Source organism: Emydura macquarii, unplaced genomic scaffold (assembly GCF_026122565.2).
Source record: "Emydura macquarii macquarii isolate MOO-44397 ecotype Brisbane River unplaced genomic scaffold, CSIRO-AGI_Emac_v2 contig_2116, whole genome shotgun sequence".
NCBI classification, from domain to species: Eukaryota; Metazoa; Chordata; order Testudines; family Chelidae; genus Emydura; species Emydura macquarii.
In genome coordinates this window covers 175,410-198,632 of record NW_027132253.1, presented here as the reverse complement: position 1 = coordinate 198,632, position 23,223 = coordinate 175,410, and the positions used below count along the sequence as shown (strand labels likewise).

At 57.7% G+C, this 23,223-nt stretch overlaps 2 protein-coding genes across 2 annotated transcripts; both read right to left on the bottom strand.

Annotated features, from left to right (window-relative positions):
• Window positions 1–124: 124 nt before the first annotated feature.
• ATP4A (ATPase H+/K+ transporting subunit alpha) lies at window positions 125–14,504 on the bottom strand. Its single transcript, XM_067558507.1, has 23 exons — window positions 14,493–14,504; window positions 13,257–13,391; window positions 12,890–12,949; window positions 11,938–12,141; window positions 11,486–11,599; window positions 11,079–11,213; window positions 10,534–10,651; window positions 9,878–10,146; window positions 8,710–8,908; window positions 8,308–8,417; window positions 7,723–7,857; window positions 7,262–7,454; window positions 6,760–6,935; window positions 6,340–6,476; window positions 5,856–6,006; window positions 4,970–5,138; window positions 4,598–4,752; window positions 4,365–4,488; window positions 3,648–3,793; window positions 3,207–3,340; window positions 2,481–2,582; window positions 2,049–2,140; window positions 125–153 (listed from the first exon to the last, which is right to left on the bottom strand). Exons 1-23 carry the CDS (start codon window positions 14,502–14,504, stop codon window positions 125–127), a joined length of 3,099 nt encoding a protein of 1,032 aa, XP_067414608.1.
• A 3,090-nt stretch (window positions 14,505–17,594) lies between these two features.
• On the bottom strand, window positions 17,595–21,486 carry LOC137160053 (proline-rich transmembrane protein 1-like). The gene is made up of 2 exons (XM_067558505.1): window positions 20,695–21,486; window positions 17,595–19,655 (listed from the first exon to the last, which is right to left on the bottom strand). The coding sequence occupies exons 1-2, from the start codon at window positions 21,040–21,042 to the stop codon at window positions 19,497–19,499; spliced, it is 507 nt and encodes a 168-aa protein (XP_067414606.1). The 5' UTR covers window positions 21,043–21,486; the 3' UTR covers window positions 17,595–19,496.
• Window positions 21,487–23,223: the final 1,737 nt, after the last annotated feature.

The following is a 23,223-nucleotide window of genomic DNA, read 5'->3' as shown; positions in this document are numbered from 1 at the left end:
CAGAAGCAGGGACTGGGAGCACGTGGGGGACGTCTGTAACTTTTTGGCTGCATTGAGGGGTCTGAGGTGTCAGATGATGCTGGAGGCCGAGGGATGGCGGCAGCCGTGGGCCGGAGCTTTGCCTTTAGTAATAAAGTTCCTTGTCCCACCAGCCTGTGGAAAAGAAGATTGAACAATGCGGTGAGATTGCTGGCGCTGGGGAGGATCCCAGCGTTAGAGCACATCACCAGGGCAGAGATGCAGCCACCTCTGGGGTGGGGCAGCTGGCAAACAGCCACGCATAACGCAGCATGGGGAGGGCTCTCGCAGTGCTGAGATGCAGCCACCTCTGGGGCAGAGCAGCTGGGGAACAGCCACACATAACACTGGAGGGGATGACTCACTGTGGCAGAATACACCCCTATGTTCACACCCTACACCCTATTGTAAGACTGTACAAGGCCTTGCGGGGTAGCATTTAAAACCGCATGATTTGCTGAGCAATTACACCATACGGAAGGCACCCAACAGCCCTAGCGGTGACTGTTACAAACACACGCTGAGCTCATGTCTGAAGGGACCTTAGATTTCCAGATGTCTTTAGGAAGCGGCCAAACCAGTTCCTCAGAGACAAAGGACAAGCAGACACCTGAGCCGGGTGTAAATAAGGCTGATGGGCCTTTACCTGGGGCTTAGGAGAGAGGCCTGTGCAAAAAAAAATAATCTACATTTTTAGCAAAGCAGGGGGGGGAAGTTTCCTTCCTTCCCCAGCTGGCCTGTCGCTTCTCCAAGCAGGGACTGGAAGGGGCAGCCCTCCCAAGACATCCCTCTCTTCCCTGCCCATTGCATTCCCTGCCCCCGGAGCAAATCCGCGGTGGGTGAGGGGTCCTGACCTCAGAGCTGGCCAACAACCAGCTGGGGCGGGCAGTGCAGGCGTGCAATGCATGCAGCAGGGCGATGCGGTGCCTGTGGCTCTGCCCAGTACAAGGTATTAAAACCCAGCTGGATTGAATGATTAACCAGCTGAAGGGAGTAGCCAGGCAGGCTGCTTTTACTGGGCCATTAACCAGTTCAGTTAGCAGCTTGGAGCAGGCCATTCACTTATTTGCTGTGAGAACAAGCTGCATCTGTTTTAGAGCTATCTAGCTACAGAAACGAAATAGTCCCCGTCGAGAACAGCACAGCAAATCAATCAATGCCGTCACGCTACTAGGGGCTCCGTCGATTGGTACTTTGGCTCCCGAATCACTGAGGTCTGGGTGTCACGGCGCTAGAGCCGATGGGGAGAAGCTGGACATGAATCAGCTCTTGTTCTTTCGCCGAGGCATTTGGCAGCCTCCTCTCTCTGGTTTCCTTAGGGCCATTTCTGACTTTTACGCCCGGCTAACGTGGGTTCGCTTCAGATCGGGCTCTCTCTCTCTCCCGAATCCACTGGTTTTCTCTAATCCCGGGAGCGTGCGTGGAAGGGGCAGAATCACTACGTGAAGTAAGAAGCCGGCACGTTGTTCCCTTAAAGCTGGGGTTTGGAAACCCAAAAAACACCAAATGGAAATCTTAGATTTCCCATCGGAACCCTTAGACGTGGTCTGTGGCCCCGCCCACAGTTTTCAACCACTGCCTTAAAAGAATGATGAACTTAAAAGAGTTTGTAGTGTCCAGGGGAGGGCTGGGCTGTACAGGACAGACATTTCTGGGGGGGGAATCAGGGCTTGAGAAGTGTTGGTTCACCCGGTTGTATAACGCAGGCTGATGAGAGCCAGGGTGCGGCTGGCAAGCTGCAGTTACACGCAGACACGCCGGGTGTGCTTTGCCGGGAGCTACTTCAGCAAGGGATTGTGAGGAGACCGAGGTTGCCGGGCAGGGGTAACACAGCTGCTCATTGGTCTGGGTTGTGCGCTGGCATGTCACATTTGCCCACAGCTGAGATGCAGCCACCTCTGGGGCAGAGCAGCGAGGGAACAGCCTCACATAATGCCACATGGGGGTGGTTTGCCTGGCCCTGAGATGCAGCCACCTCTGGGGTGGGACCCCTGGGTGACAGCTGCTCGTGTGATCTCTCGGTTACTCACTTCCTGGATGCCTGCGGACCCCGAGCTTTCGGATTTCATCATAGACGAAGATGAGGATGCCATAAGGCAACGGCACCAGCCACCACTGGAATCTGGATAGGAGCCAGGAGAGAGACCTTAACCACGGAGATCGAGGTAGGGCAGTGTCTGCTCAGCCACATGGCTGAGCCCTTGGCAGCTGCTAAGCCAGGCTGGAGAACCAACCCCGGATTCATCTGCAGCTCTGGGCCACCCTGGGGCCGGCCCCGACTGCCAGGGGAGAGCCTCCGCTCCACCCCCTGCAGCACAGCGCCCCCTAGTGCCCCCAGGGGAGAACTCCCACCCTGCAGCACAGCGCCCCCTAGTGCCCCCAGGGGAGAACTCCCACCCTGCAGCACAGCGCCCCCTAGCGCTGCACTGGTCTGAACCAGCGGGACGTCTCCCAGCTCTCACCGTATGGGCATGAAGTTGAAGATGTTGGGCATGCCGGGGCAGTAGCAGAGGAAGCAGCCCAGACAGAGCTGGAACACGATGGCGATCACCAGGATTTTATTCCTGCCGGAGAAGAAGACCACGAGATTGGATGAGGCCAGTGAACAGCAGCTGCCCGTGGCTAATACACTCGTGCAGCAGAATTAGCAGGGCCACCCAGCCGCCAACGATACAGGGACACTTGAGATTAAACCTTCATTTTATGGTGTTTTACATCTGGAAGGATGCTAGAGAATGACTTCTTGGTGCTGAGATGCAGCCACTTCTGGGGCAAGACAGCTGGGGAACAGCTACACATAACGCCACCCAGGGACAGCTCGCCTGGAGCTGAGCTGAGCTGATTCTGGGATGGGGCAGCTGGGGAACAGCCTCATGTAATGCTGCATGGAGATGGCTCACCTGGCTCTGAACTACAGCCATCTCTGGGGCAGGACAGCTGGGGGAACAGCCACACATAACACCCCCTGGGGACAGCTCGCCCAGCACTGAGCTGCAGCTGATTCTGGGATGGGGCAGCTGGGGAACAGCCACATATAATGCTGCATGTGGATGGGGCCCCTCCACCCCCCAGTGCTGAGGTGCAGCTGGCTGTGGGAGGAGGGGAAGCATCTGGGGAACAGCCTCAGAACAATGGCTCTCCCGGACTCCTGGGTTCTCTCCCCAGAGGCCTGCAGGCTCCCTCTATACCTGAAGAAGCCCTGCTGGAAGACGGAGAGACGGCGAGTCTTGCGGATGAGGACATCTGAGATCTGACACATCTCGATGCTGATGAAGAAGACGGTGTAGCAGGTGTATTCCTGGTACAGGCGCTGCCCAAATGTCTGAGGGGAGGGAGGGGCACCGGTTAGAGCCAGCCCTCAGTGCCCTCCACGTGGGGAAAGGCCCCTTGTCTCTTTCCCCACCACCCTGTGCCAGCCAGTCCCCCGGAGCCCTGGGGCTGGATCGGAGCCGGCGCCCTGTAGAGGGGAAAGGCCCCATGTCTCTGAGACAGCCAGTCCCCAGCCCTGGTAGCCCAGACCCTGCTAACAACCTTCACACTCTGTTATCCTCTAGGTGGGGCTAAAGGAGTCGCTCCATTCCCCAGCAGCAGCAGTAGGGCTGTTATCCCCAATCTGGCCCGTCACTCACCCACTCCTGCCCATAGCTGTCCTGCAGGTCCTGGAGGTGGTCGTTTTCCCACTGGGCCCGCAGCCCCACACAGAGCAGGGGGAACCAGCCCTCCTGGGCCATGGCCGTGAAGTAGTCCGTGAAGCCAGCGAAGGACTGGATGGCGCCTGGGCAGGAGGGGTGAGGGGAGGAAAAGCCGTGATGGTGGGATGCCCCCTACACTCTGGGGACTCGGCGCTGCCCCCTGCTGGTTCCCAGGGGAGGCTGCTCAGCACAAGGGACAGGGTGGATGGGGGAGAGAGCCAGCAGTGCTTGGCTCCGCCCATGAATTCTAGTGGGGAGGCGGGGCCAGAAAGGTTTGGCTCCACCCAAGAGTTCTAGTCCACCCCTGTGGCCCAGCCCTGTCTCCCATCTGTCAGTGCCACCCCTTGCCCCCCAGTCTAACGCAACAGCACTCCCTCGGAGGGGTAATTAATGTGGAGAAGTCACCAGCACCCGAGGGGTTAATAAAGGGTGCGCTATGAAAAAAGAGGGCTACAGGGTCTGTAGCTGAGATACACCCTCCTCTGGCTCCCAGCTCCCACACTCTAGCCACTAGACCCTGCTCCTCTCCCGGAGCTGGGGCTAGAGTCCAGGAGTCCTGACTCCCAGCCTTCCCGCCCCCCCTGCTCTAACCACTAAACATCACTCCCCTCCTGGAGCCGGGGCTAGAACCCAGGGGCCCTGCGGGGCACGCACCAATCTGGAAGTAGGAGTACACAGCCAGGGCTTCGTTCACCAGCCGGTCACGTCGGGGGTTTCGCGGCTTCAGGTGCATGATGTCGCTCTCAGCTTTCTCGTAGGCCAGGGACACCGAGGGGAACTAGTGGGGAGAGAGAGAGAGAGAGACTCGTAGGGCTGAGCGGAGGGAACCCAGGCATCCGGGACAGCACCCCCGCCCTGCCGCCTGCGGCCCAGCGCCCCGCACTCACGATGTCGGTGCAGAGCTCGATGAAGAGGATGGTGATGCAGCCCAGGGGCAGGGGGACGCTGACCGTGATGTAGATCAGATACGGGGTCAGCTCCGGGATGTTCTTGGTCAGGGTGTACGCGATGGATTTCTTCAGGTTGTCGAAAATCAGGCGGCCTGGGTAGGGAGGCTGCCGTCAGAGCGCCTCCTGCTGGGGAGACGTCTGAACCCCCTCCTCCCCCAACTACCTTCCACCCCTGCCCTGGGGACAGCACCCCCTGCTTGGGAGATGCTCCCAGCCCCTCTCGAGGTCGCGGAGCTGTCAGAGCGCCCCCTGCTGGCCCCCAGGCTGCCAGGCCCATTTGGGATACCAGCCCCTCCGCTCCCAGGGCACCTTGCTCCACGCCTGTGACGATGGAGGCGAAGTTGTCATCCAGCAGGATCATGTCGGCTGCGTTCTTGGCGGCGTCGGAGCCGGCGATGCCCATGGCCACCCCGATATCAGCCTTCTTCAGAGCTGGGGAATCGTTCACCCCATCGCCCGTCACCGCCACGATGGCACCCTGGGTGTGGGGGGGGACAGGCAGGTCATGGTGGGTGGGGAACAAGGCGGAAGGGAGGGAGAGCATTGGGGGAGGGTGACAAAAGAAAGAAAGAAAGAAAGAAAGAAAGAAAGAAAGAAAGAAGCCATAGGGAAAAACAAGATGAAAAAGAAAATATGTGTAAGCCAGCGAAAGAAAATAATGAACAGAAAAGAAGAAAAGACAAATGGAAAAATGAAAAGAAAGAAAGAAAAGAGAAATGGAAAGTCACGAAAGAAAAGAAAAAATGAATGTAAAAAACCTGACAAAGAAAATAACGAAAGGAAGGGCATATGGAAGAAAGAATGCGGAAGCCAACGAAAGAGAGAACATGAAAGAAAAGAAAAAACTGGGAAGAAAAGGAAAGAAAGAAGCAGAAAGTCACGAACGAAAAGAAAAAATGCATGTAAAAACCTGACAAAGAAATGAATTAAAGGAAGAAGAAAGAATGTGGAAGCCAAAGAAAGAAAGAAAGAAAGAAAGAAAGAAAGAGCCATAATTAAAAAACAAGGTGAAAAAAAGGAAACAAGTGAAAGGAAGAAATGAACAGGAAAGAAAGAAAAGAATGTGAAAGAAAAGAAAAGGACTGGAGGGAGAAGGACTGGAAAGAACGGGAAAGCCACTAAAGGAAAGAAAACACACACGTGAAAGCGAGCGCAGGGCAGGGGCAGGGGGCAGATTCGCTCTCTGGGGCCTCACCAGCTTCTGGCAGCTCTCCACGATGATGAGTTTCTGCTGCGGGGAGGTCCGGGCAAAGACCATCTCCGGGTGCATCTTCAGGATCTCGACCAGCTCCTCAGTCTCCATGTCCTTCAGCTGCCCCCCGTTCACCACGCAGGCCCGGGCCTCCCTGCGGGGGGAGAGAGAGCGCCCCCTGCTGAGCCACCCCGCCCAGCGCCCCCTGCAGCACAGCGCCCCCTACTGAACCACCCCGCACAGCGCCCCCTGCAGCACAGCGCCCCCTGCTGAACCACTCTGCAGGACTCCTGGGTTCTACCCCCAGCTCCGGGAGGTGTGGGGTTGGCAGGTAAGAGCGGCTGAGAGGGCTGGGAGCCAGGACTCCTGGGTTCTAGCCCCAGGTCTGGGAGGCCAGTGGGGGGCGGGGGTCTAGTGGGTAAGAGCAGGGCAGGGGCTGAGAGCCAGGACTCCTGGGTTCTCCCCTGGCTCTGGGCGGGGATCTCACCGCTTGTTGACCTGCTCCACGGGGATGCGCATCCTGGCAGCGATGTCCTCCACCGTCTCGCTGCCCTCCGAGATGATGCCCACGCTGGCCGCAATCGCCTTGGCGGTGATGGGGTGATCTCCAGTCACCATGATAACCTGGGGGTGGGGGCAGGGCGTCAGCACTCCAGCTGGCCGTGTGAACTTCCCTGGGGGCAGTGCCCAGCTGGGGCGGGGGAGGGGATTCTGGTGCTGTGAGCTTCCGCGGGGCAGTGCCCCAGGCAGCGTGGGGCATCTCCGGAGCTGTGAGTTTCCCTGAGGCGATATCCCAGCCGGGGTGGGGGAGGGGACTCCGGTGCTGTGAGCATCCCCGGGGCAGTGCCCCCGCCGGGGCGGGGGCAACGCTGGAGCTGTGAACTTCCCCGAGACAGTGGCGCCGTACCCGGATGCCGGCGGTGCGGCACTTCATGACGGCGTCGGGCACGGTGGCGCGGGGCGGGTCGATCATGGAGATGAGGCCGGCGAAGCACAGCCCGCTGGTGGGGAAGTTCATCTCCTCCGTGTCGAAGGAGAAGCCGCGTGGGAACTGCACCGGGTCCAGGTACAGATGGCAGAACCCTGGGGGGGGGGAGGGGAAGAGGGACAGTGGGGCAGGGCCTGTGAGGGTGGAGCACCGGGGTCCCCCCACAGTACCATGGCCCCCCCATGACCAGGGATCCCCCACCCACCTTAGGCCCAGGGATTCTCTCCACTCAGCCCCCTGTGCCCCACACCAGTGGGGTCCCTCCTGTCCTGGCCCCATGGGCTCCCCACACAGACCCCCCCATCTCAGTCCCATGTGTCTCATACCCAGGGCACCCAACACCTCTGTAGTGACCCCACAAGTCCATGCTGCCCCTTCACCCAGCATGCCCTCCCTCAGCCCCCCATCCATGCCCCCTTACCCAGCACACGCTCCCCCAGTCCCCCCAGGTCCATGTACGCCGTCTGGAACGCCTCCTTCCACTGCTCATCCAGGGAAAGCTCCTGCCCTTTGATCATGATGGTGGTGCAACGCTCCAGGATCCGCTCCGGAGCCCCCTTCATCACCATCAGGTACCGGGGGTCCCGGGGATCCTCCAGCTCATGGATAGACAGCTGTGCGGAAAGCAGGGCGGTCAGGATGCCTGGGTTCTATCCCTGTCCTCCGGGAGGGGAGTGGGGCCTAGTGGGTTGCGAGGGGGGGGACTGAGAGCCAGGACTCCTGGGTTCTATCCCCAGCTGTGGGAGGGGAGCGGGGGCTAGGGGTTAGAGAAAAAGGCAGAGTCAGGACAGCTGGGTTCAGTTGCCCTCTCTGGGAGTCACTGCATTAGCTGGTAGCAGTAGAAGGCTCTTATCCAGCACCAGAATGCAGCCCCCTTCTGACCTGGAATTTGTTGGTGGAGTTGAAGGGGATTTCGCAGGCTTTCTTGTAGCGCTCCCGGTACTCCATGACATTCCCCATTGTGATCTCGGAGAACTTCAGCAGCGCCGTCTCGGAGGCATCTCCAATGACGATCCTCTGCAGAAGGGAGAACAGGTGAGGTGGAATCTGGACTCCCCAAGCAGTGCTGAGATGCAGCCACCTCTGGGGTGGGGCAGCTGGGGAACAGCTAGATTGCCATGCTGCTGAACAGTTTATGGCAGGGAAAATAATGCTACGGCTAAATGAAAGCTCAGGAAGGAGGCATGGTGGAATTATCCTGAGTTGAAGTAGCAAGAGCTAAACACTGTGAGATCTTTTAATGACCGGCCACAATACAACGTGAGGGTGTCCCCTAGTGAGCCCCTTCCTCACCCCGCTCCCTGCAGCACAGCACCCCCTGGCACCACGCTGGGGCCTCAGGGACAGCCCTGACTGCCTGGGCAGAGTGCCCCCTGCTGAGCCCCCCTTTGTGTCTCAGATTTAGTTTCCCATTGAAAGATACGTGGCCAAGCTGTATGTATTTCTTATCTCGTCTCTCCTGCATACCTTGGGCACCGGCACATTATCCTGGCCTGATTTGAAGAAGGCCCGATTACAGAGAGACACAATCTTGCACAGAGCTCTCCATGTCTCTGATGACTGATCAAAGCTCTGCCCTGAAAGAGAGAGACATTGATAATAACAGCTGGTGAATTCCCTCTCCTGCTTCCAACCTGAAATACTCCAAGGCACCAGAGAGGCAGGGATGGCTTGCCTGGTGCAGAGATGCAACCAATTCTGTGAATGGGCAACTAGGAAACAGCTACACATGCTGCATGGGGATGGCTTGTCTGGTGCCAAGATGCAGCCATCTCTGGGGTGGGGCATCTGGAGAACAGCCACACATAACGTCACATGGGAACAGATGGCACTGAAATGCAGCTCAGCTGGTTGAATGGTGTCCCATACCTGACTGGTCCTCTGTGGTGTCAGCCGTGTGAATCTGGTTGTCAAACCAGAGGTGGGAGACGGTCATGCGGTTCTGGGTCAGAGTACCGGTTTTGTCAGAGCAGATAACAGAGGTGGAGCCCAGGGTTTCCACTGCCTCTAGATTCTTCACCACGCAGTTCTTTCGGGCCAGACGTTTGGCTGTGAGGGAGAGACACACCTACCAGGGGAGCGAGGGAGGGAAAGGAAGAAAGATCAGGGTCAGCATAAACAGTGTACATCATCTCTGGAGTGAATCCAGTGTGAGACCAGAATCCAGATCAGTCCGTTGGAATGCTGTAGAAAATCTGGACTGAATCTAGTATGACACCAGATCAGAGTCAGTCTAAACACTGCACACAATCTGGACTGGATTCAATTTGAAACCAAATCAGAGTTAGTGTAAACATTGTGCAAAATCTTTACTAGATGCAGTGCGAGACTAGCTCTGACCTAATCTGAGCACTGTAGAAATCTCGAATTGGATCTAGACTGAGACTGGATTGGAGCCCATCTAAACACAGCCTTGAAACCTGGAATGGAATCAGGGTAACTCCACATCGAATGCTGCACAAATCTGGACCGGATCTAGTGTGAAATTGGATTGGGAGTTGGTCAAAACACTGTGAAAACTGGACTGGATCTTGTATGAGACCAGATTGGAGTCCCTGCATACTGTCTGAAACATAGACTGGATTCAATGTGAAATGATCTTGGACTCGTTGGACTATTTATAAAATCTGGACTGGATTCCATATAAGACTGGATCAGAGCCAGTCTAAGACCTAGCACTTTATATAACACAGAATCGAGCGTTACACCAGATCAGAGTCAGTCTAAACAAAATCTGAACCGGATCTAGAGTGAGAATGAAAATCTGGACTGGATCATGACTGAGATTGGATGGGAATCAGCCTAAATACTGCACAAAACCTGGACTGGATCCAGGACAAAACTGGATCAGAGTCAGTCTAACCACTGCACTAAATCTGGTCTGGATTCGGTGTGAGGCTGGATTGGCGTCAATGTGAAAACACCATGAAAGGCATTTAGTGAGGTCTGACGCAATCTGTGCACAGAACCTGGACTGGATCGAGTGTGGGACTGGATCGGAGTCGCGGCCCGCGATGACTGGGCAAGGCGGACTCACCGTGACGGTGGCCAGCAGCCCCTCCGGCACGTAGGCCACCACGATGGCCATGAAGAAGACCATGGCCTTCAGGAAGGGGTAGCCGATCACCATGGCGACCACGAAGAAGGTGCCCCCGAAGAAGATAGCCAGGCCGGCGATGATATCCACAAAGTGCTCGATCTCGATGGCGATGGGCGTCTTCTCGTTCTCCACCCCCGAGGCCAGGCTGGCGATGCGCCCGATGATGGTGCGGTCTCCGGTGTTGACGATGATGGCGGTGGCGGTGCCTGGATGGGGGGGATGGAGCTGACATGACTGCAGGATGACCGGCGTGGCCTTGGCCACAAAAGACCCTGAAGAGGGCTCTCCCGGCGCTGAGATGCAGCCACCTCTGGGGTGAGGCAGCTGGGGAACAGCCACACAGCAACATTGCACCATGATTTAGGACAGGAAGTGAAGGAGAACCTTGTATCCAATTGAAACCACAGGAAGGAATTTAGAGAGACTTCCCGCCACTGAGCCACCCCACCCTCCACTCATGAGCACCACGCTGGGGCATTGGGGCCAGCCCTGATTGCCAGGGGAAATTGCCCCCTTTTGAGCGACCCCCATTCGGGTCTCCTCTCCACGCGCCGACTGGGCCCTTCCCTGCTTGGAACCCCATCGGTTGGTACCTTCCAGGCACATGGTGGAGAAGAAGGCGATGTTCCGGGTCTCCAGGGGGCTCTCATTAGTACATTCGGGGCTTCTGGTCTGGGGCTCGGATTCCCCCGTCAGAGAGGAGTTATCCACCTGCAGGAGAGACCCCAGTGGGTCAGCGCCACCCTGCACCCCCTGTCACGGCACAGCACCCCCAGCCCCGTGAGATGCTTTGTCCTGGCTTGGAGAGCCCAGATCCCTCTGTCTGCACTAGCGCTCGGAGGGGCCAAGGCTGGGGTCTCACAAGCCATGGGGCGGCTCTGGGGGTGCAGAGGTTGCCCAAGGAAGCAGAGATGCCCTAGATCTGCTCTGGCATGGATGGCAGGCTGTGGGGTGGGGGTGAGGGGCTAGATCTTAGAGTCAATGGGTGCCCAAGTGATCAGCTGGGCAGATGGATAGGCACCCCGTCCAGCAGGGGGCAGTGAAACACACACACACACACACACACACACACACACAGAGTGCACCCTGTGCGATACAGTTTGTTGCCCCCCCTCCAACTAACGCAGCCCCCTCGCACCTTGCATCCCTGTGCTGTGATGATCCGGATGTCGGCCGGGACCCTGTCCCCACCCTTGATCTCCACCAGGTCGCCCACCACCAGCTGGTTGGCGTTGATCTGGAATTTGTCCCCATCCCGAATCACCGTGGCTTGCTAGGAGAGTGAGAAGAGTCAGCGTTAACCTTAGACCTGCAGCTGCCCAGCGATGGCTTGTCCGGCGCTGAGATGCAGCCACCTCTGGGGTGGGGTAGCTGGGGAACCGATGCACATAGGTATGGCTGTGCTTTAAGCACTCCCCTCCCTGAACGGGGGAGAGAACCCAGAAGTCCTGGCGCCCGGCCCCTCACCCCCGCACTAACCACTAGACCCTCCCCCCAGTGTAGTGGCCCGGGTATCCGTGGCCTGGGTTCCCGTCCCATCCTTACCTGTGGTACAAGATTCTTGAAGCTGGCAATGATGTTGGTGCTCTTGAACTCCTGGTAGTAGCCAAAACAGCCGGTCACGACCACCACCGCGATGAGGGCAATAGCCAGGTACAGCTGCCCGGGGAGACGGCACGGAGAGAAAGGTTATTAATCCTCCCCAGGCCAAGCTGCAAATGCTAACGGCTCTCATGGCCTAGCGCCCTTCTTGACGTGAGAGGCACCAAGGAGCCATGCACCTCGGCTGGAATGACACCCCTCCAGTAACAGCAGGAGAGGGTTCATCGCCTGTCTGAGTCGTAGAGAGCCTGGGACAACCCACTCCCCTCCCTGAGCTGGGGAGAGAGCCTAGAAGTCTTGGCTCCCAGCCCCCCCCTGCTCTAACCACTAGACCTCACTCCCCTCCCAGCGCCAGGGATGGAACCCAGGCGTCCTGACCCCCGTTGGGTACTCACGTTATCCGCGCTGGTCAGGTCTCCTTGGCCGCACTGGATGCCGAAGGCGATGAGGCAGATGGCAGCAGCCACCCACATCAGGCACTGCAGCCCCCCGGCCAGCTGGCGGGCAAACTTGACGTATTCGGGGGTCCCCTTGGGGGGTTTGAGTTCATTGGGGCCATCTCGGAGTAGGATCTCCGCTGCCACCGTGCTGTTCATGCCCTGGATACAGATAGACAAGGCATCCCATGTTAGCTGGGGCCATGCCTATGCTGTGGGGGCGTGGCTATAATGTAGGGGTGGAGCTACAGTGTAGCAGTTGGTCTGTTAGTTGGGGGCGCGGCTTCAATATAGGTGTGGGGTCATGAGTATGTCTAGGATCTCCAGAATCACCTTTGTCCCCCCTGTGCTCTCCCCACATCGCTGTCCCTAGTTTTTCCATCTTTCCTCAGTTTCCTCTCTGAAGATCCGCACCCAGGGGTGGACAGAGGCCCAAAGGCCCAGCTCCTGGAGTCAGGTGAATGCGGCACGAGCTCAGCTTTCATTTAAAAAATTAAGCCAGGTTCTAGCCCTTGCGATGGAGGAGAAAAGCTCTGAGATGTGCCCGGCGCCTGCCTGAGTTTGCAGAGAGCCTGTGCCGATTGCTCAGAGAGAGCTGAAAACAGCATCATTTATGGTAGTCTTCCCTCCCCTGGCTGGGGCACTGCCTTGAGGAAGCTCACAGCGCTGGGGACAGACCACAGACTGTCTGAAACATGGAGCGGTGTTTAAAGGAGGGAGCCCCTTACCCAAAAAGAAGTGGTTCCCAAAGCCCCATGATTGGGATGGGCTACCATGCAGGGGGCATGGCCACCGACGGGTGGGAGCATGGCCAGAAAAGGTGTGTCTTAATCTAGCGGTGAAGTAAATGGCACCCGGGGCTGGGTTGAGAAGTACAGACCCTCCCAGCCTCCGTCCCGGGGGCCCTTACCTTGGTCACGTTGGTTTGGTACTTCAGCTCCAGGTCTTCCACGGAGAGCTGATGATCATCCTGGAGGAGAGAAGGGAGCCCAGAGCGGGTGAACGGGCTGCCCCGAGTCTGGCTGATGCTCTCTGGGTCTGCAGAGAGCCTGAGCCCGTCGCTGGGAGAGGGGGAGCTGCCCCCAGTGTGATTGATGCAGCGACACTGCCTGAGTCTGCTGAGAGCCTGAACCTATGGCTCTGAGATGGGGGCTGCCTGTGGTTGTCTTTAGCTCCCCCCCGGAAGCTAACAGGTCTAGCTGCTTGAGTGACAGAGCTTTGTACAGGGCCCAGGTTCAAGTCCCACGGCTGACACCAGCCCCACTGCCCCCACTCACCACATCCATCTCTTTCTTCATACTCTCCAGCTTCTCTTTCTTCTTCGCCGCCTTGGTTGTCTTCTTCTTGATCTTCACATCCATGGCGCCGTTGCCCTGCTTCTCCATCTCCACCGAGTACATGTCGTACTGGTCCTGCGGAGAGGAGAACAGCTCTACTGCCGCTGGTCTTTGCGGGAGTCAGTCCCTCAGCTCAAGAGGTAGAAGGCTGTGCTGCAGGGACCCATGTAGGTGTCTGTGCAAGTTAACAGCCCTACTACTGCTGCCAGCAGGTGATAAGGAATCTCAGTGCCTAGTTATTCAGTTCAGCAACCTCTGGGGTCTATCCCTGGCTCTGGGAGGGGAGTGGGGTGTAGTGGTAGCCAGGACTCCTGGGTTCTATCCCCAGCTCTGGCAGGGGAGTGGAGTCTAGTGGTTAGGGCTGGGGTGGGGCGGGAAGGAGTCAGGACTCTGGGGCCCTATAGCACTGATTCAGATAACTTCACCTCCCTGGGTCCTCTTCGAGCACTCCACCCACGAGGTTTGCTGGAGATCTTAGCTCGTGCCCAAGTGTGAGCAGTGGTGCAACACGCTTTGCACGCTCATGGACAGCAGCTCTCTAAGCCATCAAAAGGCTGGTGTAGAAGGCAGCGTGCCCCCTGTTGAACCATGATCTATAGCAGAGCACCCCATTGCACTGCACTCGGGCATGGGGCCCAGCCCTGCTGGCCAGGGGAGAGCCCCCACCCCGCCCTCTGCAGCACAGCGCCCCCTAGTGCCACGTGAGGGCATTGGGGCCAGCCCTGACTGCCAGCCAGGGGTCCATGGATTCCTCTGCTGTGGATCCTCTTGCTGTGAAATGCTAAGCCGTGTGAGGGCGTCACAGCTGGGCCATTTGTCCCATGCATGGCCTCCGGGAGGCGCCGCTGATCCAACACGGCTTCACCCCTGGCGCCCTCCGCTTGGAAAGTCAAATAGTGACACAGCCAGCTGCTCGCCATGAAATTAACACGGTGAGATTTCAAAGTCCCCTCTGTCCATCCATCCCTATACACCCCTTCTAGCCAGCCCTCAGCCCCCATATCCACACCCTTCTCCATCCCTTCACCCCTCCATCCATACCCAGACACCCTCCTCTAGCTATCGATCTGTCTTAGCTCCATAGACACACTCTATTTCGCTAGCTAGCCATAAGGTGGCCCATCCCCCTGGCATCTGGCCCCCCTCCCACTGCAGAGAATCAGAGCCGGCCCTTACCGCTTTCCCCATCCTGGCTCTCTGGGCACCCAGCCGGGTGAGACACGCTGGGGACGCTGGCGCAGGGCTAGGCAGTCCAGCCCGGGCAAACACCTCTGTCCGTCACAGAGCCCTTTTATACTGTCCCCAGGGACCTTCCCCACCCATCGCTGACGGCTGGGCCCCCCCCCCTTTGCGTGAGCCTCGAAGTCACAGCCCAGGGGCTGATAACCTTGGCGGGTGGAGAACAAAACACCTCGATTCCCTTGGAATGACCCCCACAGGGAACCGAGACGCCTGGCGCTGGCAAGGACCAGCAAGGTGACACCCCCCTTACCCTGGGAGAGAGGGCCACAGCCCTCCAGCAATGGGGGCTGGGAGCCAGGACTCCTAGGGGAGTGGGGTCTAGTGGTTATAGCAGGGAGAGGGCTGGGATTCCGGACTCCTGGGTTCTATCAACGGCTCTGGGTGGGAAGTGGGATCCAGTGGGTTAGAGCGGGGGGTGCTGGGAGTCAGAACTGCTGAGTTCTAGCCATGGCTATGGGAGGGGAGTGGGGTCTAGTGGTTAGTGTGGAGGTGCGGGGAGGGGCTGGGAGTCAGATCTGCTGGGTTCTAGCCATGGCTGTAGGAGGGGAGTGGGAGCCAGTGGTTGGAGCAGGAGAAGCTGCGAGCCAAGACTCCTTCCACGCTGACCGTGGAGCAGAGAGCATGGGGGAGGCAGCTAGTTCTGGGGGTAGATAAGAGTCAGGAGACTTCAGAAATCGCACTCAAGTTCAGCTCATGAACAGGTGACAAGAGATCAGGGGCCCAGACCCCCAGCTGGCGTCAGTCGGCGGTAGCTCCATTGGAGTCAATGGGGCCAGACCCCCAGCTGGGGTCACTGGTAGCACTGGGTCACTCCTGGTTTATGCGGCTGGGGCTCCGGCTCGGCCATCACCGAGGCGGCTGGCACGTGACTTTTCAGTTTTCTCTGGGTCTCTGACCTTAGCACCTGCCCCCCAGAGACAAGCTGGCCTAGTGGTTAAGGTGGTGGCTGGCGAGTCAGGAAACCTGGGCTCGCTTCCCAGGGTTGCCACAGACTCACTGTGTGACCTTTGACAAGTCACTGTGGAGCGCGGTGCCTCTGTTTCCCCACCTATAAAGTGAGGAGAAATAATCCTGCCCGTGTATAGAGAGCGTGAGCCCAGCGGGGGCGGGGACTGCCTCTTGCTGCGTCTGTGCAGCGCCTGGCACAGTGGGGGCTGGTACGAGTCCTGTGCTATAAAGACAAACAGGTCTCTCTCTCTCTCCCTCGTGCAGTGCGTACGCACAAGGTGAGTGTTTCTGTTCCACTGCCTTTGTGTTTGCCACCTGTGAAGACGGGTGGGGCTGCATGGGGCTGGATCAGTAGCCTCGAGGGGCACGGTCCTCCAGGGCGAGATCTGGCGCAGGTGCTGAGGTGGGCAGATTGGGCATTGTGCCAGCTTCGGGGAGAGCATGAGGGTACGGCGGAGCCCTACCGCTGTAAGTCCTGAAACGCTTTGCAGAGAAAAGACGAGAAAACAGCCCCCTGCTGTCCAAATGGGGGAAACTGAGGCATGGCAAGTGATTGTCTCAAGGGCAGCGGGGATACAACCTAGGAGCCATGATGCCCAGTCCTGCCCCCTGCTCTAACCACCAGACCCCCCGCTCCCAGAGCTGGGCTAGAACCCAGGAGTCCTGGCTCCCCTGCCACTCTAACCACTAGACACCACTCCTCTCCTGGAGCCAGGGACCATTATTCTCCACTGGTTCCGACTCCGCCCTGTGGCTCCAGGGTGGCGCTGGCTTGGCAGGTTCCATCTCTGACCTTGCGGGGCCCTTGGCTGCTTTGTCCCAGCTGCGTGTGATTGTCCCGGGTGCAGCACACGCCGGAGCCAGCGATATCCCCCGACTCTTATCACGGCTGGGTTATCGGGCTGGCGGGGAGATCGTGGGCCGGGGGGGGGCGGGTGGAGGCCTGGGGCTACAAGCGCCTCACAGACCGGCACGCACACGCACTGACACACACGGACACACTGATACATGCATACACACTCACACTGACATACACACAGACACACTCACTGATACACACTCGCACCGACACATGCATACATTCACGCACACATGGCTGCACACACACTGCACTTACATGTGTGATGCCACGCACATGCACTGACACACATGCATGCTGACACATACTAACACACACACACACACACACACACACATTCCAGAATCTGTCGTCACAGTCACACACAAGAACCCTGTAAAAATGGATGTCGCTGCTTGGCCCATAATGAGGCCCAGAGGCACCGACTCTGCTGGCTAAGGGTGAATCCAGTCTCATGCTGAGGTCATTATTTTAAGACACTGTCCCTTTAAACACAGGTGCACCAAGCAAGGGCAGTTCTCAGAGGCCTGGCAACCCAGGGCGTTGGGGTGGAAGCGGTGCTGCCCCCTGCTGGCAATGCTTCTGTGCTGCTCTCGGGCTCCCTCCTCCCTTCTGCAGTTTGCTGCCCTGAGAAATCCTGGGTGCTGCTGGTGATTATGTAACTAGATGGTGCCAGGACTCCAGGGTTCTCTCCCCAGCTCTGGGAAGGAAGTGGAGTCTAGTGGTTAAAGCAGGAGAGCTGGAAGTCCTGGGTTCTATCCCCAGTTTTGTAACCCATTTTATTAAACTCATGTGAATATATACGTGACGCTGCTGGTCCCGCCCCATGTCTATGACCTGAACGCACCAGGAAACGAGAACAATTTCTCCTGACCGGCTAGCCCAACATTTCCCGCAGACTGGGCTATATTAACTCAGAGCTGCCCACTGGGAAAGCTCTGGCAATGGCTGGCCTACAGGCCCAACTAGCCTGGCATTCTGCCCCCACTGCCCCACATCAGATCCAGGGGCCCATCCAGCCCAGTCTCCTGGATCAAATCCCTGGGCACACGCTGGCTCTGGCTGGTTCCCTGGCTATGTCTGCACAGCTCCTGGAGACACGGGACCAGCTGCAGTTTTTGATGAGTTCTAGCTTGTGGAAACGTCTTTCAGCTTCTGCCACAGTCACTGGCAGGGTGCAAAAAAAAACCATAGGGCTACACACACGTCACTGAAAATGAGTTGCAGTTGTTTTTCGTAAATCTCATTTAATACGCAAATCTCACACGATCTGGACAATAGATACAGAGAAATAAGTTTCTAGAAATATCCTCAGGCATGATCTACAATTTAGCCTGTTTTTAACTCATGGTAATGGGGGTTGCAGGGTCCCTGTAAAGTGTACCTTTCCCACCCCCCCAAGTGGGGCCCTGACGGTGATCCAGGACCTCCGCTCTGACAAGGCTAGAAAGCTGCCCTGAATAAACGCCTGTTCACACTGGAGCAGACTGTTTAAAAAAACACCCCAGCTTGTCGGTGATGGGGAATCCACTGCGGCCTTTGAGAAATTGTTGCAGGGCGAATTCCGCTCCCTGTTGGAAACGGACCCCTGGTTTCCAGCCTGGATGCGTCTAGTTTCAGCTTCCAGCCTTTGGATGTTGTTAGACCGTAGTCAGCTGGATTGGTGAGTCCGTGATCAAATACTTGGTCCCCAAGTAGGCGCCTATGGACTGGGCCTGTGTCACCACATAACCCCAGAAGATCTCAGCTAGCACTAACATCGACCAGCCCGTTCAAAACCACTTCTTTTTTTTTTTTTGGCTGTGAAACAGCCAGATGCTCTTGAGCACAAAATCTTTCAGCCTCTCTGACCAACTCGGGGTTTCCTTGCAGGCCGTGGGGAAGCAGAGTCTCCTCTCACACAAGTGCTGGGCCTCATTAGTGTCACGAGTGTGTGCGGCCTCAGTGCTCTCAGCTGACGGAGGGCGATTTCTGGACAGCCAGCAGAAGTCTGGTGGGTGCAATATCAGCCCAATCACATGTGCTTTGCGGCCTTCAGGGGCCGTCGGTTTGGAGGAACCCAGAGAGGTCGTTTGGGAGGCGCGGGCGGCGTTGGAAGCACAGCAACGCCTGGGGAAACAGCAGGGGTGCGCAAGTGGCATTTTGCTGCTCATCGGGTGCCGCCGGCGGTGGGCAGCTTTCCCAGCTGGGCATCAGCGGCTGGTTTCTCGAGACAGCCGGGTTCATGCTGGGGCCTCACTGGACGTTAAAACACAAGGGTGAATAGAATGCTGATCGGGCACCAGACTTCCAGGGTAACCCAGCAGTGAGTGCTCTCGCTGTCAGAGCATGATGGCCCCGCTCACAGCAAACTCATCCGTTAACCAGCAGCGGTAGTAGGGCTGTTACCTTCCAGACAGCACTAAAGGAGCGCTCCTTTAGCCAGCTATGGTAGTGGAGCTATTATCCTCTAGGGTGTTAAAGGAGTCTCTCCATTAGCCAGTGGTGGTAGTAGGGACATTATCCTCTAGCTGACAGTAAAGGAGTCACTCCATTAGCTGGCAGCAGTAGTAGGGCTGTTATCCTCTACCATGACAAATGGGGGCACGAGAAAGTCTTAGCCAGTGGGCTGGACAGTCCCATCTTTCCCAGAAGGCAATGGCATGGCCCGGAATGGACCCCCACTGGGTTGTGTGAGGTGGGGAGAGGCAGGGGTAGGGCCAGATTGGGGGGGCAGGGAGAGAGAGGGCAGCAGGACATTTGTGACCATACCCCCTCTGTCTCTTCTCCTGCCCCCCCGGCAGTGCCTGCATCATCTCAGACACGGGTTGAAGCTCTGTCCGGTCCCAGTGTCTCCCAGAGTCCTTGCACCCACCTTCGGACCACGTCCCCTGGCATGGAGGAATATCTGGGGGGCACGCAATGGCCTAGCTGGGGGGCTGGGATGTGTGAGTCCTGACGGCTGGCATATCATATCTCTCTGCATATCATGACATGGGGTGGGGGGACAGGCAAGGGGCTGATGTGTTCGGAGAAGTGGGGGCGGGGATGTGGACTGGCTGTTTTGTGAGCGTGTGGGTAGGCAGAGGAGATGGATGTGTGTGTGGTGTCGGTTCAGAGCTGGCGGAGGAGCTGGAAGCTGTGTGGAAGTATCAGTCCCCCAGGGCTGAGAGGTTGATGGTGATTATGATGGCGATCCACACGATCGTCACCACAATGCCCACCCCCAGGGCTGCGTGGCTGAAATTCCGAGCCAGTTGGGATTTCTGCTTTGCCTGGACAGCGTTCCCAGCATGGTTGGCGTCCCGTGTCTGCGGAGAGACAGAGAGATGGGAACAATTAACCAGACCGTGATGCTGCATGAGGACAGCTTGTTTGGCACTGAGATGCAGCCGCCTCTGGGGTGGGGCAGCTGAGCAACAACCATCTATAACACCGCATAGATATCAGTCTCCTGATGCTGAGATGCAACTGCCTCTGAGGTGAGGCAGCTGGGGAGCTGCACAACGACGCTGCATGGTGATGTCTCACCCAGGGCTGGGATGCAGCCAGCTCTGGGGTGTGGCTGTTGTGTAACATCCGCACACAACACTTCTATCACATCCTCTCTTATTCTCTCTGTGTGTGTTCCTCCATGCATCACAACGCCAGACAAGCCAATGTAAACATCTAAAGCCTCTCTAAACAGTCCCCAGCTCTTGCCCCCACCCTGTATTCCCAAGGGCTCCTTTCTGTGGATGAAAAGCGGCTGGCTAGAATCAAACTCAGGGACTCAGATGCCAACCCCTGCCCTCCCCTTAGACCATGGCTCCACGCCACACACATATCCTGACACGCTGATCCAGGCTATTGCTACCTGCTACACTTAATAACAACCGAAGGGACAAGGAATGCCCTGGCTGACACAGAACGGAGCAGCCCATGTCACCTGCCACATGGGCACCCACCCCCAGAACCTCCTATCCCTGCAGTGGCTCCACACTCAGTAGAGAGCCTGCTTTGTTGTCCTCCTACTGATCCCTGGGGAATGGTGCAACCCTGCTCCAGCGACAGGACCCCAGAAGAGCGAACTGAGGATTGGGTGTAGACTGTGGAACTCATTGCCACAAGAGAGTCTGCTACACCCTGCAGCACAGCGCCCTCTGGTGCTGCACGGGGATCAGCACCGACTGCCAGGGGAGAGCCCCCACTCCACTCCCTGCAGTGCAGCGCCCCCTAGTGTCACGCTGAGGCATCAGGGCCATCCCTGACTGCCAGGGGAGAGCCCCCACCCCGCTCCCTGCAGCTCAGCACCACCTAACTCCGCACTGGGGCATTGCAGCCAGGGGAGAGCGCCCCCTCGGGACTCACCTGGATGGAAAACACCAGCGCCACGATGCCCAGGGGCAGGCAGCAGCAGAGGAGGGTGAAGATGGAGTAGCCCAGGTAGTCAGGTTCGTTTGTGGAGTTTGGGGAGACCAGAATAACCTGCTGGGGGGGGTAGATGATCGGGCCCTGGTTGGGGTCCCCATTGTAAGGGGGGTAATAGCCCTGTGGGTTGGGGGGCATTCCGGGAGCTGCCACATAGCTCGGGGGGGGCAATTTCCCGCCAGGGGATAGCAGTGGGAGGGGCATGCCGTAGGGCGGCATGTTGGAGTATGGGGGTGGCTCAGTGGGGGCGGCAGACTCGGAGGCTTTATCGAAGCCTGGGGAGCTCATGGCGCCGCACTTCTCCTGGCAGCCTTTTCCCTTCTGTCGTTCCCTCGAGGCGTGTCTCCCAGCGCCCTGATTTCCAGGCCTCTCCTCTCCGCCTTCGGGCCGTTCCCGCTCTCAGGCTCCTCCGGCAGCTGCCTGCTGTATTCCCCAGCCGACGTGGGGACTTCTCCCCTCCCCTCCGCTCTGCCTTTCCCGTTTGCCTTTTCCGCTCTGACGGCCTCAGGGCGCTGGGGTCTGCCGAGCAAAGTCAGGGTGTTCGTTTGCTCTCCTCCGCGCTGCCTTTCCCGTTCTTCCCTCCCTCAGCCACTGCCTCGCTCCTGTGTGAGCGGCTGAGCAAACTGCAAGGGTCCCGCTTTCCTTTCTGCCTTTCGCCTTCCTTTCCTCGCTGAGAATCAGAAGCCCTGTGGATCTCTGGATCCTTCACTCGTCCGCTCTGCCTTTCCCAGTCTCTTCTTCCTCTCAGATCCAATCCCTTTTATCTAACGACAGGGCCAGCCCCAGCGCCCGCCCCCCAGCCTGAAAGAGGAATTGGGCAAGAACCAACCCAGCCTGGTGCAATCAACCCACGAGCGTGGAGAGCAAATGTGAGCCATGAGAAAGGCTGTCGCAATAAACCGCCCCAGGTACCCCCACACTCCTGGCCTGTTCAAAGTCTGGATGACACTCCCATCTGGGCTACGGGGAAAAGGGACTTCGCTCCAGGGCTGGCTTTTAAATCTCTAACCACTAAACACCACTGCCCTCTCCGGGCAGGATAGAACCCAGGAGTGCTGGCGCCCAGCCCTACCTCATCACTAGCCTCCCCTCCCCTCCCCTCCCAGCTCACGTATGTCTTGATCTCACGAACGGTAAGTCAGTTTCCAGCTTCGAGGAGTTTTATTGTCAGTAATATCGGGATAAGGGGCTAGATGGGCCTTGTGGGTCTGATCCAGGGGGCAGGACGCCAGGCTAGATGGGCCCGTAAGCTGACCATTGCTGGAGCGTTGCCTCTGGGAGCTCTGCTATAACCTGCCCTGCTGTAAATATTGGGCGGGGGAATTCCAGCCTGTCAGGCAGAAATTGTTCTCATTTCCTGATGCAGGAAGGTCACAGGCGGGGAGGGACCCGCAGCGTCACAGGGGCGTGGCTGTTTGTTAGATACATTCACACAAGTTTAAAGAAACACCTGATACAGACCTGGGGCTCGAACCCAGGCATCCTGATTCCCAGCACCCCCACTCTAACCCACTAGATCCCACTCCCCTTTCAGAGCTGGGGATAGAACCCAGGCGTCCTGGCTTCCAGCTCCACATTTCTCTCGGTGGGCTCGGGGTGGGGCTTCATTGTACTCAGGCCTCGCTAGCATCCAGGTGGTTTCATCTCATATGGTTCTTCGTGGCTCCCCAGTCACCCAGTGACTCTGCCCGTGGCCGGCGCTAATGGTCCAGGGACGGCCAATCTCCTGGCTGTGTGATGTTAAAGCCGAACAGCACGTCCCACTTTCCAGGAATGGATCCAACGGCAGCTACGGGCCAATGCACAGAAAAATATAATAAACATCCGCCCCCTGAGAGCTGTGGAGAGTCGGAATCTGGGGAGGCTGCCCAGCTGGGATCCGGGGCCCCTGTGCCGACCTCGCGTTGGAATGACTCAGCTACAGACTCCTTAACCTCCGGGCCTATTCTCACTAATCAGTCGCAGTTAAGGACCGTAAATAATCCCCGCGAGAATACGAGCCAACTGATTACACAATCCCTAGCTAAACACAACCCGGACAGTAAGGGGAGTGACGGGGTTTCCTGCCTACGTTAATCGCCTGCACACCTGAGAGACAATGAACGCCAGGACCTCAGCGCTGCTGAAAAAGACGAGCTGGCCAGACACCCTTGCAGTGGGTCAGTACGGAAATGGTCAAGACTGCGAAGCCCTGAAATGACTGATACTTCTGTATGTCTCTGCCATGCCCTTGGAGAGTGTCTCAGCCCACTCCAGAGCCCGGCCCCTGCCCTGGTACTGTGGTTGCCCTGAAATGGGAAAAATAGAACCCCCTGAAATCACCTAAAAAGCCCCAATAGGTTGATTTTCTAAGGCGGCTCTGTCTCAATCTGCAGCAAACCAGTGCTCTGGGAAGCCTGGCGTTACAGCCCAAATGGGTCTTGCAGCTGCTCCCGAATCTCAGTTGCTACAGCCCCTGGAGAAGTGGCC